Source organism: Lissotriton helveticus, chromosome 5_1, assembly GCF_964261635.1.
Source record: "Lissotriton helveticus chromosome 5_1, aLisHel1.1, whole genome shotgun sequence".
Taxonomy (NCBI): domain Eukaryota; kingdom Metazoa; phylum Chordata; class Amphibia; order Caudata; family Salamandridae; genus Lissotriton; species Lissotriton helveticus.
Genome location: NC_136065.1, coordinates 1540175695 through 1540195522, shown reverse-complemented (window position 1 = coordinate 1540195522; position 19828 = coordinate 1540175695). Strand labels below are relative to the sequence as shown.

At 44.6% G+C, this 19828-nt stretch overlaps 1 protein-coding gene across 2 annotated transcripts in view; it reads right to left on the bottom strand.

The window, feature by feature from the left end:
* Window positions 1-19828, bottom strand: part of SLC45A3 (solute carrier family 45 member 3) — a 200978-nt gene that overhangs the window by 11756 nt on the left and 169394 nt on the right. For both annotated transcript variants that reach the window (XM_078644601.1, XM_078644602.1), the window contains one exon: window positions 13832-14097. In XM_078644601.1, the coding sequence (XP_078500727.1) occupies window positions 13832-14097 (266 nt within the window). The remainder of the gene's footprint in view (window positions 1-13831; window positions 14098-19828) is intronic.

Here is a 19828-nt window from a genome sequence, read left to right as displayed (position 1 = left end):
AAAAAAATGTATAAGTACACCATATTTACAAGCACGTAGTTAGTTTAAACATGTTTTGCACACGAGTGTTTTATATTCAATAGCGAAATGTATAGAATGTTTAGTAGAGTAACCATAATTATAACGGTGTGAGATTAAATGTAGAAATGTTGGAGTATATGTGAAAACCTCATGGTTCTCTCATGTTAAAAGAGTCATGTCCGAATTAAATGTAACTTGGATTCCAGTATTTTGTGTAGGCCTTAGGGCAATTCACAGCAAACCTGAACGTGCTGCTAAAATGATGTGAGATAAAGTTGACATGGTTCTTTCAAAATGTACTATTGAACTTAGGGTTAAAAGTATATGCTTTATAGATGTGTTATTTTAGAAACGTATGCTAGTTAAGAATGTTTGCTGTTTAAATCAAGTTAACGTTTTAAGAGTGCAGGAACCTGCTGCATGTAAATCAAGTAGGCCAGAACAGATAATGTCATGTAGTTTAAATCGTCATGTGCTCGTTAGAGGAGAGGTCGTGAGGTGTCCAGTATGGAGCTCTGAGAGTGTTTTATGGCCTAAGATATGGTGAAGTCTGGAATTTGAGGCCCACTGCAGGACGAGCTGTATGCAGGTGCGAGGGTCCTAATCAGCTCGAATGAAAGGGACTTTGTTCAGTGGCGCCTTGCGCAGGCCTGTAGGAGTTTCAAGGAATTTCAGGGGGTATCAGCGCACGGAAGAAGAAGCCTGGGAACCAAGGTCAACTATAACGAGGGTCTTCAAGAGTACCATCATGGAGTTTGCCGCGGAAAGATGTACCACGTGAGGGGCGTCCCAAGGGGCGTTTCTATTGGAAATGTGATTTGGTATTAGGGAAAGTGACCCGGGAGGAGAGCAGAGCAGATGATTTTGGGAGCCTAAGGAAGCGGATGGGTAGGCAGATAGACTGATCAGGAGAGACCCATTATCAGAGAAGAGACAAAGAGAAGTGCGTGATCTTCTTAGGAAATCACCACGGCTGACACCTAGAGGGTTAAGATCTTGTTAAGTAGGGATGTCATTTAGTGTAGTGTAGGGACAGACTAACCTTAATTTTCTTTCTGTAATGACTTTGAGGTTGCAACTTGTATTCATTTTGGCAACACTCATGTTATTAGAGCTTGTACTTATTATTCTGTTTTTCAGACTCAGACTATTCAAAAAGTTCATGTTCATAGTGATACCGATATACCTTTTGAATCTCATTTTGAGAAGTTTGTATCTTCAGTTATCTTTGACTTTATATTAAATCTTTAAAACTTAATTTTGGTCGGTGGTCATTTAGAGTGGTGTAAGTTCTTAAATTGATTGTTTACTGCGAGATTACCTTTTACTCAAGACAGGTACCAACGATTCAGTCGACAGGAAATGGGATTTGGTAAGATAATTAGTAACCAGTAATCCCGCGTTAGCAGTTGGTAGCAGAGTGAGGATGGTTATCTTCTTGAGGAAGGTAATCTAGAGAGGTTAGTTTACCCCAAGGCCCGAGACGCCGAGAGACGAGCAGCGGAAGAATCGTGTGCCGAAAGGTGCAGACGGTGCGAGAAAAGCAGCAGTATCGGAGAGTGAGTATAAAAAGGGTCATGCGTGAACAGATTGCGGTGTTTTGTGTTGTATTTTTATTGTAATGTCTTGCGGAGTTGAATGCCTGTAGTGTGAAAGAGAGAAGGTTGTGAGCGCGCGCAACCTGGTAAACTGGTAACCTGGTAAACGGGTGTACTGGTGAAATCTTAAGTTCAGGCCAGAGCTTAAGTGGTTTTGGGTGTATCGAACATCCAGGGTAGTTGTCGACCATAGTACGGAGGTCACGAGGTACCATTGACCGCCGTGGATCCAAGATAGGGGGAGTGTAAGAGTGAGTGTATGAGTAACGGACGCTGGTCGAAAGTTACTGCGTGTGAGTAACCTATCGGAGAAGGCGATTGTCTGGAAGTAAACGGAAAGACATTTCGCCAAGTTAGGGTGACAACTACAGAAAGACTGTGGGCGTACAGTCAAAGAAAGGTGATCGCTTGGACGGAAGTAATCATTTTTCAGAGTATGAATGGGATGCGTGCATGACCGAGGAGACGAGCTGAGAAAGGAGGGGAACTGCTGCGAAGGGGGACGGGTGACGTCGGCTAGAGCCGCGCTGTGATTGAGCGGTTGGTGTGACGTTAGCTAGAGCCGCGCTCTGGTTGGGCGGCTAGAGTGACGTCGGAGGAAAGCCGCGTACGGATAGGCCAGTTAGTAAGAACGGCGCCGAGATTGGTGGAATATCATCAGGAAGTAAACAAACGCGGAGAAAAGAGAAATCATGAAGTGTTTTAAGTGTTTGAAAGGGATTTTTAAACGTAAACGAAGTGAACATTATTACGGGGAAGAGGCTCCCCCAGAGGGTACGCCAGCTCATTATATGGCAACGAATGTTGGGCTGCATACGATATTGTGGATTGGGGCTTGGAATAAGCTTACGGAAGGAAATGAGGAAATGCAGTTCCCGAAGTATGGAACGTTTAAGTTAGAGGTGTTACATCGGCTAAAAGCAACCATGTCCTCATCGAAACCCTCACCTAGACCAACACAGTTTGAGGCTCTTAATGCATGGATTAAGGCTGCACACGACCGAAATTTGAACAGGCGTCAACAAAGGCTGACGCGATCGGTAAGGGCAGTGCGAGATTCCAAATGGGATGAGGAGGAAAAGCGTTGGAGGGTACAGACTATTGAGGTGGAGAAAATGTATCCGATGAGGGAGGTGTCAGGAGGAGGAAACCTCATGGAAGAAGACGAGGAAAGCGAGTCGGAGGACAATCTGATAAACAGATTGTTAATGGATAGACCACCTCCGAGAGTGGGATTGATAGAAGATAGAGGGCTCGCAAGGGAAGATGGGAATGAGATAGAGGGATATACACCACTCCCTATATCGGAATGGACACCTAGCAAAGGCGGAGAAACACCTCCAAACAACACTGTACAGAGTGTAGTGGGAAGGTTTGTGGTGCAGAAAACGCCAACCACAGAAAGGGTTGAGTCTGTGGGATTGCCAGACGCTCTTCAAGTGCCTGTTACCATAGGACCCATAGTTTCGATCTATAATTCTGAGAGAGATAGAGGGGAACAACAAAGGCAATTGGATAGGGAAAGGATTGAAATGGAAAGGAGGAATAATGTGACGAATGCATGGAAACAATTACCAGGTTCGGTAACGTGGAACACCCCATTAGACACAACTGTCGGTCCCAATTCAGAACAGGGAGGTCCGAGAGGACCAATGGATCTAAGGGGACCGCGGCCAAGATCTTTTTCAGAGTTAAGAGCTGATTTGAGGGAATGGGACGGGTCCATAGTATCTCCGAGTAACAGGACAAGAACGGAACCAGAGTGGGAAAGCAGGGGAAACGGGACAGTATCTCATTGTGGGGCCAGCGAGAGTAGTCAGAGCCGGGAAGGCCAAAGTCAAGAGAATAGAGGGGATGCATGTCCTACAAATCAGAGAGAACAGCCGGAACAAAATACTAAAATTGTAGAATGTGAGGAAATGTCCCGTCTCTGGGGGAACGGAGGAGATGAGGCGGTACGGGCTTTTCAGAATAGGTTTAGGTGCCTTCATCATACACTTGGGGAAGACGTTCAACATTGGAGAAAGGAGAACAGCGATAGGTCCCGCCACGCCTCGAATAATCAGGAATCACAGGGAAGTAGGGAAGAAAGAGGGAGTAATAGAACCTCTTACCCTCTATCCCGTGAAACTAGCCAGGATGGAGAGAGAGAGGCTGGGAGGCATGAAGGAGTGTTTCACCACCCACCCCGAGAAGACGGAAAGGCATGGGATCTAGAGAGATGGGAACAGGGGAGGACTCCCTATAATTCACCAATACCTAAACGTAGATCTCGGAGCTGGGATGGGAGAGATGCGGATGGAGGAGCTAAATTGAGTGTCTTGAAAGCTGAAATAAAGGCAAAAAGGCTTGATGTTACCAGTTTAAAATCAGATGTTGATGAGATAATAGATGGAACATTGCCTTTGGAAAGGATAGAATTGTATGAACAGGATGAGTTATTGTTCATGGCAAAGGATATTACTAGGAAAGCTAGAGCGTTTCATGAAAAACTGACTGATTTGGCAGACAAGTATGCCGTGGATTTGTCTAGGACAAGGGCATTGCAGAGCAACCACAGATTACAGTACGCAGACAAAGATCTAGATGAGAAGAGAACTACTGGATTAAAAACACACATAAGAGAGCTGGTGACAGGGATAAGAGTGTGGAGAGAACTGGATAAATGGGAAGAAAGGTGGTCGAAAAAGGGCACGGTTAGGAGAAGTACAAATGTATTGACTCCTGAGGGAAGGGCAATGCATATGGAGGCATTCCCTTTGCGAGAAATATCAAATGGAAATTATGTACATGTGCCCTGGAGTAGAGGAGACTTAGCCGCATTTACCAACTCATTTCCGAAGTTGCGGGACAATCCAGTCGAGTGGTATAAGCAGGTAGAGAGGTTTGTTAAAATTTCGAAAGTATTGTGGATAGATTTGAACACGTTGTTTGACATCGTGGTCCCATCTGATTTGTGGACTCCTTGTAAGACTAGTGTCGAATGGCCAAATGCTGAACCATTGAGGGATGTTCGAACAAATGGACCATCTGAGATTGTCATGCGAAAGTATGAAAGGGTAATAGCATGGCTGAAAGATAAGGTACCACCACAGGATATAGATTGGGTAAAAATAGACCGAACAAGGCAGGAACCCAAGGAGACAGTTCACGAGTTTTATGAAAGATTGTTGAAAACATTCAAGCAATACAGTGGACTAGATGTAATGGATCCCAAAGACATAGGGCAGTTCGTGTCAAAGTTTGTCTTGGGGTTGAGACCTGATATTTGTTTGATGATACAGCAACATTTAATCTGTTGGCAGAACAAACCACTAGATGAGATTTTACGATATGCGAGGTACTGCAGTGACGAGATAGATTCTAAAGCCAAGAATCTAAAGGAGAAATTGATGGTGGTGCAAATGCAGTCCGCTGGGAAGGGTGGCCAGCAGAAGCAGGGGATGGGACGAAAACCAAATGGTCAGAACAAAGATAATGAAGAAGGGCAGAGACCTAGGATAGACTTTGCCACTTTAAAGAAAACGACAAAGTGTCATCTGTGTCATCAGGTGGGGCATTGGCGACGCGAGTGTCCCTTTAACCCTGAAAACGGAGAGCTAGAAGTAGAAGAGCAGGTCCAAGAAGACCCAGTGCAAAAAGTGACAGTCCCAAGCAGTAAGGTAGCCAAAGGGGGGACTTCGGCTCCACGGGCCCAATTCCCACAGCCACCGAAGATAGCAGCTGGAGGAAAGGTCTTTAAACAAATGCCTCTGTTTATCGAGGAAGAAAAATGTTATTACATTGATCCATTGACAGGACAACGGGTGAGCAGTGAAGAGGATTGTACCCTCGGGGCAGTCCTAGAAGTGGATCAAAGAGGGCCATTTGTTGAGGCAGAAGTGGCAGGGTGTCCCACTACGTTCTTAGTGGACACTGGGGCTACTCGTTCGACTCTGAGATCAGCGGTAGTTCCAGACTTGCCAATGTCAGGGGAAACAATTCAAGTGGTAGGAGTCGCAAATAAAAGAATGACTAGTCCCTTGACAGAACCAGTGTCTGTGAAAATTGGAAACCACATGAACGAACATCAGTTTGTGGTTTGTGACTCGAGTCCGGTATGTCTGTTAGGTAGGGATTTGTTATGCAAATTGAATTGCACCATATACTGCACCCCACAAGGAGTGGAGGTACAGACTACCGACGATGATGCTACCTTTAAGGTGGCCAATTCAAAATTCTGTGTAGAACTATATCCTACTCTGACTGTAGAAGATCTTCCACAAGACTTAAGAGATGCAGTGGCGTCAGAGGTGTGGGATTTCACAGGAGAAGATATAGGATTGATTAAAGGGGTAGAACCGGTAAAAATTCTGGTAAAACCAAATGTTGAGTTTCCAAGAACGCCTCAATACAAATTGTCCCAGGAAACGATTGCGGGAATAAAGCCTGTGATCGAGTCAATGATACAGCAGGGAATACTGAAGGAAATCGTGGGCAGTCCTTGTAACTCCCCGATTATGGGTTTGCAGAAACCTAGCGGGAAGTTTAGGATAGTTCAGGATTTACGAAAAATTAACAACATAGTCGTTTCATGTTGTCCCGTGGTACCGAATCCATCAGTAATATTGTTTCAAATACCATGTCAAGCAGAATGGTTCACAGTGATAGATCTTTGTCAGGCTTTCTTTTCAATCCCATTGGATGAAGAGAGCAGGTACCTTTTTGCGTTTAAAATGGAAGATCGCGTTTTAACATGGTGTCGAATCCCACAAGGATTCACAGACAGTCCATCCATCTTTAATCAGTTGTTGAAAAAGAATCTTGAGAATCTAGTACTGCCACAGAACTCGGTTCTGGTACAGTACATAGATGACCTACTTGTTGCGTCAGAAACAGAGGAAGCTTGTAAAGTAGATTCAATTGCCTTACTGAATCATTTAGCTGAAAATGGACATAAGGTATCTCCGAGCAAGTTACAGTATTGTCTGACAGAAGTACAGTATCTAGGGCACAGGTTAGAAAAAGGGAAACGTAAGGTGTCCCCAGAGAGGATTGAGGCGATAATGAAAATGAATGCGCCTACAACACAGAGAGAAGTTAGAATGTTCTTAGGAATGGTGGGTTACTGCCGACAGTGGATAGTTAACTTTTCACTGAAAGCAAAGCCCTTACAGAAACTGACGCACAAGGAGGTGAGTGATCCGGTACCATGGGATGAAGAATGTCTGGTGGCGTTTTTACAGCTGAGAGACGATTTATGTCGTGCTCCGGCTCTGGGAATGCCAGATTACGAAAAGTCATTTTCACTCTATTGCTGTGAGAGAGAGGGATGTGCTTTGTCAGTCTTGGCACAGACCCACGGTAATGCCCGTAGACCAGTTGCATATTTTTCGGCTACATTAGATCCAGTAGCCGCAGCGTTGCCCGGATGTCTCAAATCCGTTGCCGCAACGGGTGTCAGCATTGAAAGGAGCGAAAGTATTGTAATGGGACATCCAGTGGTGGTGTATGTACCGCATTCAGTTGAATTGTTAATGACCAGGACGAAGACGCAGCATCTGACCAATAGCAGGCTCACGCGTTATGAGCAAGTTATACTTGCCGCAGAAAACGTGACTCTCAGGAGATGCTCTGTCTTGAATCCTGCTACTTTGATGCCATTACCTTCGGTAATAGAAGGCGAAGGATGTGAAGACCACGATTGCCTTGATGTGACTGAACTATGCACGAAACCCAGACCAGATATAGTGGATGAGCCATTGTCTGACCCCGATGAAATTTACTTTGTTGATGGCTCATGTTTAAGAGACGATACTGGTCGGTTAAGAGCAGCTTATGCTGTTTGTACCATTACTGGAGTTGTGGAAGCCGCTTGCCTGGAAGGAGTACATTCCGCACAGGTAGCAGAGATTATTGCCCTAACTCGTGCCTGCATAGCAGGAAATGGAAAGAGAGTCACCATCTACACGGACAGCCAATATGGTTTCGGTGTGGTTCATGATTTCGGGCAGTTGTGGTCTCAGAGGGGTTACATGACCTCCTCTGGTTCGCCCATTCGAAATGGAGAATTTGTGCGATTGCTGATAGAAGCATTACAAGGTCCTGTTGACATTGCAGTAGTGAAGTGTGTAGCTCATACTAAGAATACAGATTTTGTGTCACAAGGTAATAGATATGCTGATGAAGTCGCACGCTATTGTGCGGAACAAAGTTATTCTTTCTCAAAGGTGGAAATAGAAGGTGCAGAAGAAAAGACTGAATTAAGTATGATGTTAGAAACTGTAGACACTTGGGAGGATTTAAGGATAATGCAGGAGAACGCACCTGAAACAGAGAAAAAGGCATGGGAAATAGCAGGCTGTGTGCGAAGTGAAATGGATTTTTGGGTTTCAGCAGATGGGAGAGCTGTGTTACCTGAAGAATTAGCTAATCCCATGGCGAGAGAAATACATGGTCCAGTACATCTAGGAAGGGATGCTATGATGAGAGTTTTTAGGCAGACTTGGTATTGCCCGAAATTCAGAATAGCAGCAGAATCAGTATGTAAGCGATGTGTTACCTGCCAACAACTGAACGTAGGCAAACGAACACCAGTCACACTGAGTCACATTGGGAGGTCGGGGGGGCCTTTCAATAGAATGCAACTAGATTTCATTGAAATGCCAAGAGTCAATCGCCTTCGGTATGTGTTGGTGATTGTATGCGTATTTTCCAGATGGGTTGAAGCGTACCCTACACGTAGGTGCGATACACTCACAGTGGCTAAATTGTTGCTCAGGGAGTTGATACCGCGCTTCGGGGTGCCTGCCTCTTTGGAATCGGACAGAGGAAAACATTTTAACAGCGAAATAGTGAAGATGTTGTGCTCCACACTGAATATCGATCAAAAGCTGCATTGTAGTTATCGACCAGAAGCTTCAGGAATTGTGGAACAAGTGAATGGCACTTTGAAGAATAGATTGGCTAAAGTAGTGGCATCCACATCCTTGAGTTGGCCAGATGCTCTTCCATTGGTGCTCATGAGCATGCGCAGCACACATGATAGGAGGACAGGTCTCTCTCCCCACGAGATCCTGATGGGGAGGGCCATGAGACTTCCTACAGTTCCAACTACTGCTCTATTGAATATTACAGATGATCTGATCTTGGATTATTGTAAAGGACTGTCTGACGCCATCCATTCTGTGTCCCTTCAGGTGCATGCGGCTGAAGTTCCAGCAGCGAGGAACCTGTGTCATGACCTGAACCCAGGGGACTGGGTCTTGGTTAAAACGCACGTCCGGAAGAACTGCCTAGATGTTCGCTGGCGTGGGCCCTTTCAGGTAATCCTGATCACGAACACCGCGGTGAAGTGCGGGGGGCTGCCAAATTGGATCCATGCATCCCATACTAGAAGAGTTCCAGCACCTCTAGAAGGAACAGCTCCCATCCCAGACGAAAGCCCGGAAGTGGAAGAAGAGTCGCAAGAAGGGATTGAGGCAGCTGAGGAGGTGTCGGAAGAAGTTGGGAACGCATCGGATTCAGAAGAAGAGCGAAGGCAGGACGGCAGTGAGACAGAAGACGCAACTGAAGGAGAGAGCAGAAGTGAATACGACTCAGACTCAGATCCGTATCGGAGCGATCAAGAACCAAGTGGGAGGACAAGGAATAGGAGAATAAGGCTTGGAGCTGCCACTTGGCCAACAAGGAGAAGAAGGCTAAGTTTGAGGTCGGCCCAGGAAGAAACGCTTACTCCTATATCCGAAGACTCAGATCCAGAAGAAGATATCCAGGATCAAGCCGAGGAGGGTCTTAGAAGATCAAGTAGGGTGCGAGTGCCTAGCAGAAGATACTCTACTCCCGACTGGACCTACCTTGTTGCAGATGTCTGGGAGATACAGAACAGGGAGGATCAGGGAAGTGGAACTGATCAGAACTGACCCGATCATCACAGTGCAAATAAAGTTTCTACTGCCAGGAGCGGAGACCGAAAGGTTGCTGACACTCAACATCGTTCATCCTGCTCTCCTGAGTGGAATAAGAAAATTGCTTTTAGAGACAGTTGAGTTTCCAGTTTGCTGTTCACGATATCCAATATTGGAGGGAACTCTTCTTCGTTTGGAAATGCTTGAGCGAGTAGTAGAAATGTTAGGAGCGCTTATTGTTGTGGACTAATACCATATTGTGAATGTCTTCAAAGGGGCGCAGAACTGGAAAGGTGAAGAAAGTGATCTTGATTAGAACGGACCCCTTTGTAACTGTGGATGTAGAACTGATAGTACCAGGAGTGGAGATTGAAAAGACATTAACTCTTCATTTTGTTCGTCCCCTGGTCCAGAGTGAAATAAGGAGAATAATCCTAGAGACAGTTGAATTCCCGTGTTGTTGCAAGAATTGCCCAGAACTTGAGGGAATGTTTCTTCGTATGGACATCTATGAGGATGTAGTGTCACTCCTTGAACCATACATAACTTCAGACGAAAATAAGACTGTTGAAAAGAAATTGTAAAAACTTGTTGCAAGATAACCTAGCGCCGAGTGGAAGAAGAAAAGTGATAGGGGTTTCATTTTAGTGGATGGAGAAGGGCTAGGGTTGTCTATTTTCTACTGGACTTTGAATTGTTTTGCGGAAACAAATTGTCAAGCTTCCAAGTGTTCAAAGAAAGACATTGCAAGAGAAAAAGACTTTGTTTGAAAAGAAGAGGAAGTGAATGCTAGAAGAAAGAAAACTACACTGTTTGAGAACATGGAGGCTGGCAACCCGAACCGCAGGGCAAAATGTATAGCTGTTACATTTTTAGGAGTAGTGGTTTCTCTTATAATTTTAGTGGTAACTGTTTCATTCCTAGCGGGACACGAAGGGGATGGAACCACAGTTAAGGAGGATAAGGGAGTGTCAACACCGAGAACTACCATTATTAAGGAGAAGGGAAACATCAATGAGAAAGACAAAGCGTTGTTAGATGCAGAAGTAAAAAGGTTACACATGGATGAGTCACAGGGGAATTACAAGTCAAATGCTTATGCTAAGTTGCTTTATGAATATGTTGATGCCATGGAGGTAAAGGACTGCTATGTCTGTATGCAATTACCAATTTCGGTGGAGGAGGGTATCAAATACCATCATCTCCCGTTGACATATGGGATAACGTGCAGTTTATTGTTAAGTATGTTTTATGGACGAGACGGATTTGAGTATTACTTCTCGAATTTCGACTCGACATTGCCAGAGGTTCCGAATTTCAAGCATTTGAACAAATGGGACTACTACAAAAGCGAAGACAGGTTACACAAATGGTTTATTCCATGGAGAACGTTAGATACTTCACATGCTCGAATCAACAATTTGACTTGTCAAATATCAGAAGTTGAGAAAAAGTTTATAGCACAGGTAGATACTAGATACAGGAAGCAGAAGGTATTGAAGGCATCAGGACAAGGGGAAACAGATTGGACCAAGGAGGAAAGGGCACAACAACGAAAAGGTAGTATTGGTCCAATTGCTTTGGATAAGGAGAAACGGGGGAAACTGTGCATTCACAGGAGTTACTCCTATTATGAAAACGTTTATGTAGGACAAGTAAATTGTGAACATGCCTTTCAATTGGAGTACTACTCTAAGAACTTCATGAAAGGGATGCAAGCAATACCAAATGTATATTTTGTATGTGGAAGATATGCCTATGTGAAGTTACCAGATAATTGGTACGGATCATGCTATCTGGCTGTTGTCTTCCCTAAAATATATCATGTTGAGAATTTAGACACGCCTAAGAAAGAAATATCAACTAGATGGAAGCGAGGGCTGGGTGCAGCAGAAGTAGTTGGAGATGTAATAGGTGCTGCATTCCCTTTCTTAGGATTGATAATGAATGACATTAAGATCAGGAGGTTAGCTACAGTCGTAGATAGACTGTCTGCCAGTACTGCAAGGTCCTTGATGCTGATAGAGGGGGAGATGCAATCGATTAGGGCAATGGTTCTTCAGAACCGACTTGCTTTAGATGTTCTGTTAGCAAAAGAGGGAGGAGTCTGTAGGGCCTTGAAGGTACAGGAATGCTGTACTTACATTCCAGACAATTCAAAGCCTCTAGAGAAGTATATACAAAACATCACTGCCATACACTACGAAATTGAGGACCTGGCGAAGGTAAATGTGTGGGAAAAAGTAGGTCATGGAATGGGTAAAGTTGGAAGTTGGTTTGCCAACTTAGGAAAGGGTATCGTTTGGTACATATTGAAACCCATCATCATAGTAGTGATTTGTGTAATCACTTTGTGGGGATTGGTGCGTTTGTATCAATGGTATAGAGCAAATAGGTTACAGAGAGCTATGAAGAAACAGGAAGAAGAGTTGACAGCGATGCAGGACACTCAATATAAGAGTCTGAAAGCATTAGAGAGTATGAAAAGAAGTGGTACTGCCCTGTCTTCACTTTAAAGGTTCTACATTTTTGATGTCTTGGTAATGATGACCCCTAAAGGTCATCAAAGGGGGGACTGAGAGAGCACAAGTTTGAAAAAAATGTATAAGTACACCATATTTACAAGCACGTAGTTAGTTTAAACATGTTTTGCACACGAGTGTTTTATATTCAATAGCGAAATGTATAGAATGTTTAGTAGAGTAACCATAATTATAACGGTGTGAGATTAAATGTAGAAATGTTGGAGTATATGTGAAAACCTCATGGTTCTCTCATGTTAAAAGAGTCATGTCCGAATTAAATGTAACTTGGATTCCAGTATTTTGTGTAGGCCTTAGGGCAATTCACAGCAAACCTGAACGTGCTGCTAAAATGATGTGAGATAAAGTTGACATGGTTCTTTCAAAATGTACTATTGAACTTAGGGTTAAAAGTATATGCTTTATAGATGTGTTATTTTAGAAACGTATGCTAGTTAAGAATGTTTGCTGTTTAAATCAAGTTAACGTTTTAAGAGTGCAGGAACCTGCTGCATGTAAATCAAGTAGGCCAGAACAGATAATGTCATGTAGTTTAAATCGTCATGTGCTCGTTAGAGGAGAGGTCGTGAGGTGTCCAGTATGGAGCTCTGAGAGTGTTTTATGGCCTAAGATATGGTGAAGTCTGGAATTTGAGGCCCACTGCAGGACGAGCTGTATGCAGGTGCGAGGGTCCTAATCAGCTCGAATGAAAGGGACTTTGTTCAGTGGCGCCTTGCGCAGGCCTGTAGGAGTTTCCAGGAATTTCAGGGGGTATCAGCGCACGGAAGAAGAAGCCTGGGAACCAAGGTCAACTATAACGAGGGTCTTCAAGAGTACCATCATGGAGTTTGCCGCGGAAAGATGTACCACGTGAGGGGCGTCCCAAGGGGCGTTTCTATTGGAAATGTGATTTGGTATTAGGGAAAGTGACCCGGGAGGAGAGCAGAGCAGATGATTTTGGGAGCCTAAGGAAGCGGATGGGTAGGCAGATAGACTGATCAGGAGAGACCCATTATCAGAGAAGAGACAAAGAGAAGTGCGTGATCTTCTTAGGAAATCACCACGGCTGACACCTAGAGGGTTAAGATCTTGTTAAGTAGGGATGTCATTTAGTGTAGTGTAGGGACAGACTAACCTTAATTTTCTTTCTGTAATGACTTTGAGGTTGCAACTTGTATTCATTTTGGCAACACTCATGTTATTAGAGCTTGTACTTATTATTCTGTTTTTCAGACTCAGACTATTCAAAAAGTTCATGTTCATAGTGATACCGATATACCTTTTGAATCTCATTTTGAGAAGTTTGTATCTTCAGTTATCTTTGACTTTATATTAAATCTTTAAAACTTAATTTTGGTCGGTGGTCATTTAGAGTGGTGTAAGTTCTTAAATTGATTGTTTACTGCGAGATTACCTTTTACTCAAGACAGGTACCAACGATTCAGTCGACAGGAAATGGGATTTGGTAAGATAATTAGTAACCAGTAATCCCGCGTTAGCACTACCAACGTCATTCATTCGTCTAAAATCTCTCCTACCACCCTCTGAGTCCATGTAGGTCATGCGCTCCTGCACTTTGTTACTTATGAATTAAAGGCTCGTTCTATTTAAATCGCCAGATTCTGCCGCTATCACTATAACTATCACCTTATAAATCCGAGTTCATTGACCAAAGGCATAGTATTTAAAGTTAGCCAAAACACCAATAGCTTGTGTGGAGGTAATTCAGAGACCACCCAAAACCATAACATGCATCTACGTTTCTCAAACGGGTGCGTAGCAAAGTAATGGAACACACTCCCACCTGTTTCTCATGATGATAAAGTGACGCCAGAGTGTAAGGCACGATCTGTAGCGCAGCAAAGGTGAATCCAGTAAGTGCAGCTGACAGAGTCACCACAACAAGACTGCGGGAGATGCACATGATCAGGGCTGCCAGCGAGAAGACGGCCATGCTGGCGAGGTAGACCTCCCTCGTACCGAAGCGCTTTACCATTCGATCCATGATTGTCGAGAAGAAGATGGCCACCGCCGATTGAAGGAAGAGGCCCAGGCTGCCCATCCGTACACCTGAAAAAGAGAGAAGTGAGCACCAGAAGAGGCTATGGATCACCAAAGGAAATAAATATGTGCTCTGAATCAGTATTTAGTCTAGCAGAACACCAACTGCAGCTGCTTTAATAGTAAAACGCATTACAACTAGCATAGTTAATGTCAACAAACCCACTAAGTTGTATTTTGAAAGGGGGATTTAATGACCAGTCTTAAAAAGGTAGTAGGCAATCTTCCATGGACCTAGGCTGTGCCTTCACGAACCACTGTAGTGCCTACATTTTAAACTGCACAAGAGCCAATTTGCAGCACCCTCGTTTCGGATAAGGTGACAACCGGCTACTCATTACGATGGTCTGATGAGTAATTTTGCCAACAGTCAATATAACTCTTCATTAAATACATCTTGCTTTAAGAGTGGTATCTCAACTCAAAGAACATACCTTAACAGCCTTGTATGGGTCGGACTGTCTTATCACTATTTACATCCCCTTACTTACAATAAACCTTTCTTCTAACATCTATGAAACAAGTGAATGCTATCTTGCAAAATGTCATCATACTGGAATTGTTGAAGCATCTTTCTTATTTCCCTCAGAACCGGAAGGGACGTTTTGTCTTGAAATTTCATAAACTTGCAATCTTTGTGATAAAAGCTTTCATCACCAATAAAAAGATTTCTTGTATTAACACAGCGACAAAATAAACTTTTCAGATTGTAAACTCACAATATTTATAGCAGAAAACAATTGTACTTCATACAATCATCATTAAATATTGGCTTGAATCCAAACAAAGAATGTAATTTATGTTGATGTAATTGATAAGGTCAATGGTAAGATGATATGTAATGTCACCAGTGACATCATCAGTGTCAAGTCAAGTAAAACTTCATTCAGCTTACGTAGCCATAAAAGCGAGTCAATATCGCATCACTTAAAATCAAAAGTTTACAAATACATTATAAATAGGTTATTACCACAAGCTCGCCTCAAAAACACACACAAGCACAATAGCTACAGACACACACAAAAACAATATGAGCCCCCGACCAAAGCACAGTACCCTGCTTCCTTATTTTCTTAACTCTCATTAAACACTTCAGAATGAAGAAACATATGTGACAATAATTAAATTGTTGTAAAAACATCAAGGCTCGCCTGTATTGTACAAAATGTAAAGGTTTTGACAGCGGTATAATATATCTTCCTTGGAGCAGCATAAAAAAATCAAAGAAGACTAAATGAAGTGTACATTGCTCCGAAAATGTATCACATGGGCAAGGAGGTAATTTCCCATCAAAGGAAATGTCAGTATTAAAAGTATATAATGTATAGTATTCATCCATAATCTGTTCAGCAAAATCCTATGCTGCACTTTCTGTACCAAGATAAGGCTGTGCTCCCGGGGCTGATATCAGAGGACCGTGAGCTACCACAGCAGCTCTACTTAATTCTCTTGTTTCACTCCCTTGTGTTCTTATTTATTTAAAGAGTTATATATAGCGCTGGCTATACCCGAGGGTATCAGAGTGCTTTACAAGAGAATCAACAATGTTGCAGAAAAAGATCAACAATTACACAATGAATCACAAAATAGTCAATACAATTAGGAGAGGGGAGAAAGGAAAGAGAAAAGAAGTGGAGGGGGCAGGGGAGGCGAGAAAGGGAGGATAAGGGAAGAGACAAACAAGGAGAGACTAAAAGGAAGTTTGTCAAAAGACCGACTGGGTAGGTGACGACCGAGGCAGGAATCCACGGTCCATCTCCCCTATAGCTAAACCAAGTAGCTCCATCGGGCATCAGACAAAATAGTTCAGTCTCAATACATTGAGAGAGGAGGGAAAGAAAGACAAAAATAGAGGGAGGATGCGGGAAGAGACGACAGGAGAGATGAAAGGAAGTCTGTCTAAAGTCCGACTGGGTAGGTGACGTCCAAGGAGGGAATCCCCGGGCATGTCTCCCCTATAACTAAACCAGGTAGCTCCTTCGGACATCAGACAAAATGGTTAGATCTCAATTGACGCGGGAAAATTGATAAACAGGTCTACAGGGTGGGGACTAAGGGCCAGGTAAGGTGAGGGCAAAGGTCAGTAACAAGAAAGAGGAGTAGAGTGGAGAGGGGTAGGGGGTAGGGAGAAAAAGGTCAGGAGAGACGCAGGAGAGGAGAGAAAGGAAAGAGAAAAGTAGTGGAGGGGGCAGGGGAGGTGAGAGGGGGAGGATAAGGGAGGAGACAAACAAGGAGAGACTAAAAGGAACTCTGTCAAAGACCGACTGGTTAGGAGACGCCAGAGGCGGGAATCCACGGTCCATCTTCCCTATAGCTAAACCAGGTAGCTCCATCGGGCCTCAGACAAAATAGTTCAGTCTCAATACATTGAGAGAGGAGGGAAGGAGAGAGACATAAATAGAGGGAGGATGCGGCAAGAGACGACAGGAGAGACGAAAGGAAGTCTGTCTAGAGTCCGACTGGGTAGGTGACGTCCAAGGAGGGAATCCCCGGCCTGTCTCCCCTATAGCTAAACCAGGTAGCTCCATCGGGCATCAGACAAAATAGCTAGATCTTAATTGACATGGGAAAATTGATAAACAGGTAAACAGGGTGGGGACTAAGGGCCAGGGAAGGTGAGGGCAAAGGTCAGTAACAGGAAAGAGGAGTAGAGTGGAGAGGGGTAGGGAGAAAAGGTTAGGTGAGACACACGAGTGTTTGTTGCGGCCGTCATTTTGGTAGGTACAGGCAGTATTTCAGGAGCAATCACAGTGTGGGGTGACTACATCGCAGCTTTGTTGTCTCTCGTGTCCTTGTAGGGTCTGAAAACGTACTGCATACCAGTTTTTTCTTTGGGCTTGGCCATGCTTCCATTAGACTCTCCGCATGTTGCTCGCTTTTGGGCGCCAGGGTATCGATACACAAGTTCATTTTGGTTACAACAGAGATGAGGCTGGGCTGTATTACGAGCATGAGGGTGCCATATTCACTGCCAGGCAAGGATAAAGCACAGAAAGCTTGTAGAGGAACAGAAAGTTTTGCACCCGGGTTGGGCAGACCCCCAACTGAGACCCTTCTGTGCGATTCCTCAGATGTCGTGTAGGAAGAGAAGGTCGAGCTCATGAGGTGTTCAACAAGTGAATTGATCATGGAGCGGTTGGGGAGAGTAGCTTGAAGGACCCCTAAGATGGCGGTCGGTTCATTCCCTCAGTGAGACCATGGCCCCTCTCGAACGGGCCATGAGTCGCCGCCAGAATAAGATGGGAGTCCCCATGTGTGCAGGAGATTCAACAATTCCATGTCCCACAAGGAGGTGGATAAAAGCAGGGACCTCAGGATCGGCTGGTATACAATGCCCGGAGTCACAAAGTGGCCGCCATTTTAAGGTCAGGCGGCAGCGTGGAGAAGCACAATCCTGCTGTTTGCCCCTGTCATTTTCCGCTTTGCAGTCTCATTTGTGGTAGAACACGGCACCAGACAAGGCTGTCCAAATCAACGGAAATGACTCTCTTAGCGCAGGTTGAGGCGATTCGCAGTATTCCGTCAAACGGCCGCCATCTTAAGGTCAGGCTGCAGCGATAACTTCCCTCGCAACTTCAGGGATTGTTCGAAAAACTACAAACGGGGTTATATCTTAACAGAGGTCAATAGTAGATACATTTTACCTCCTATCTCGGAGACCAATTAGAACGGGATTGCTCGATCACGCGGACTTGGCGTCATGGATTTGAGTATTTAGGGTGCGGTAGGAGCGGGAGCAGCGCTGTAAAAGTCCGGGTCCGGGTGATTGCATTCTCGTCGCGGCTGCAGAAGGTCGATTTTCGCGATCCGCGGGAGAGTTCCCACCACGGGTACAGTGCGGACCGACACCCCACACCCCAGGAACAGGAGCAGTGGCGGTAGGCTTTTGTGTGCCGCGAAACCAGTGGAGCGCAGCTCGTCAAGCGGGTCAGAACCGGTTCCGAGTCACAAGGCACTTAGCTTGGAGGGCGATTGTTGCTTGCAGGGCTCAGGCTGTAGGTCGTCAAGTTATTTGGGTGAGAGGGAGATTATTAGGAGTAGGCTCAGCGGGAAGAAGGCATGGCAGTTAAGAAAGGCTTGCGCCAGCCATTTTATCCCTGATGGTGTTGCTCTCAATAAGGGCTGCAGCTCGGTCTCAGAGTGGTTAACAGAATGTTGCAACAACTCAGATAGTATAGGATAGTTGTGTTGCGTAGCGGAGGGCTTCATCTGGGTAGAGCTGTCGAGCAAGACGATGGAGTGTGGTGCATGGACAGGGATTTTCACAAAATTGTGATCCCAAGCCCCGGACCTTCGGTGGGGAGCTCCAGCCTCCGGGAGTGGGGTCCCTTGTACGTATTTCCCTCCTAGATTCTAGGTCCTCAGAAAAGCTAGGCATGCCTATAGTCTCACATAATTTAATAATTTAGTTCAGCCATGGAATTTGCAATGCTTCCCCCAAAGCCAAGCAATCACCTTTCGGTTTCCTATTCAGTGAGGCAGCCTCATTTATCCATGCCGCCCTCCACCGCTGAAGCGTGGCTGCAAACATTTTGTCTTCAATAAAAGGAACGCCTAATTCAGCATGACCAATATGTTTAGAGCAACCGTGGGGGACTGCAAACATCTTTTTCAAACACCTATTATCAGCTTGCTGAATCAGATCCACATTAGACTATCCCCCAGTTGCCAGGCCCGTAGGTAGCCCCAGGCACACACTTGCTTCTATAATAAGTGGCTTAGTGCCCAACCTAGCATTAAATCTAAACAGAACTTAAATGGCTGTAGCCACGTACAATCTTCTGTTCACCAACAAAGGATTCCAATTATTCGGTGCACTAAAAAGCAAACCTAAGAAGGAAAATGTATTAGTAGACAGCATCTTTTTGCCATTCAAGTACTGAGTACCGGTTTTTTCTTTCCCAATCCACTGTACATGGTAAATGATTTCCAACGGGTTCACCTACAAACCAGTTTATCCATAAAGTGAGAAAAAGTATCGATAAAACTCATCAATGGCATTTCTGGTGGCATCCACTACATTATGTGGGTGGTCATGAGCAGTCCTCTTTAGGGAGTTATGGTTTTCCTTACTGGGGCATGAGGTAAGGATTGTGTAGTGAACCATAACTTGGAAACTTCAAGATGTCTTTTAGTTTTCATTTGGAACCATAACTTCACATTAACTGTTAATGTTAGCGGTCTTCACTGTCTGAGCTATACCTTTATTTTACAGTGTTTTTTCAGAGAATTTCGTTTTTTTTTCAAAGAAACATAAGCAGATGGATGTAAGGCCAACGCCAATGTCTCCAACTCCCCCTGTGCACAACCTGTAGAGCTAGTTGTGGATCCAGGGCTCTACCCACAACCGATCAGGCCTCCAATCCCTGCTTCGCACGGCCTTTCTATGAGCACTCTGGGGGTTGAATACCGGGCCTGGCCACACCCGTCCAGCTTTACGTCCCAGCACCTGCACCCAGTACATAGCTCACTGCCAGCCATTGTGCCTAGCCACCCACCCTTGCATCTCGGTTGCAGATAGCGAGTCCTGGCCTCTGATCAGACCCTGCATCCAATTGCTAATAGACTAAGAACACTTACAAGTTACTGAAAATGGTGCTATTTCAAAATCAAGATAATGGCCATGTGCTCTTATTTTCGGGGAATTTGCAGGTTTATCATGCAACACATTTGTTTTCACTTCTTTGAGCATGTACACCTCTGGGTACATTCCTACTCAACCCTTTCCCCATTGTGGTTC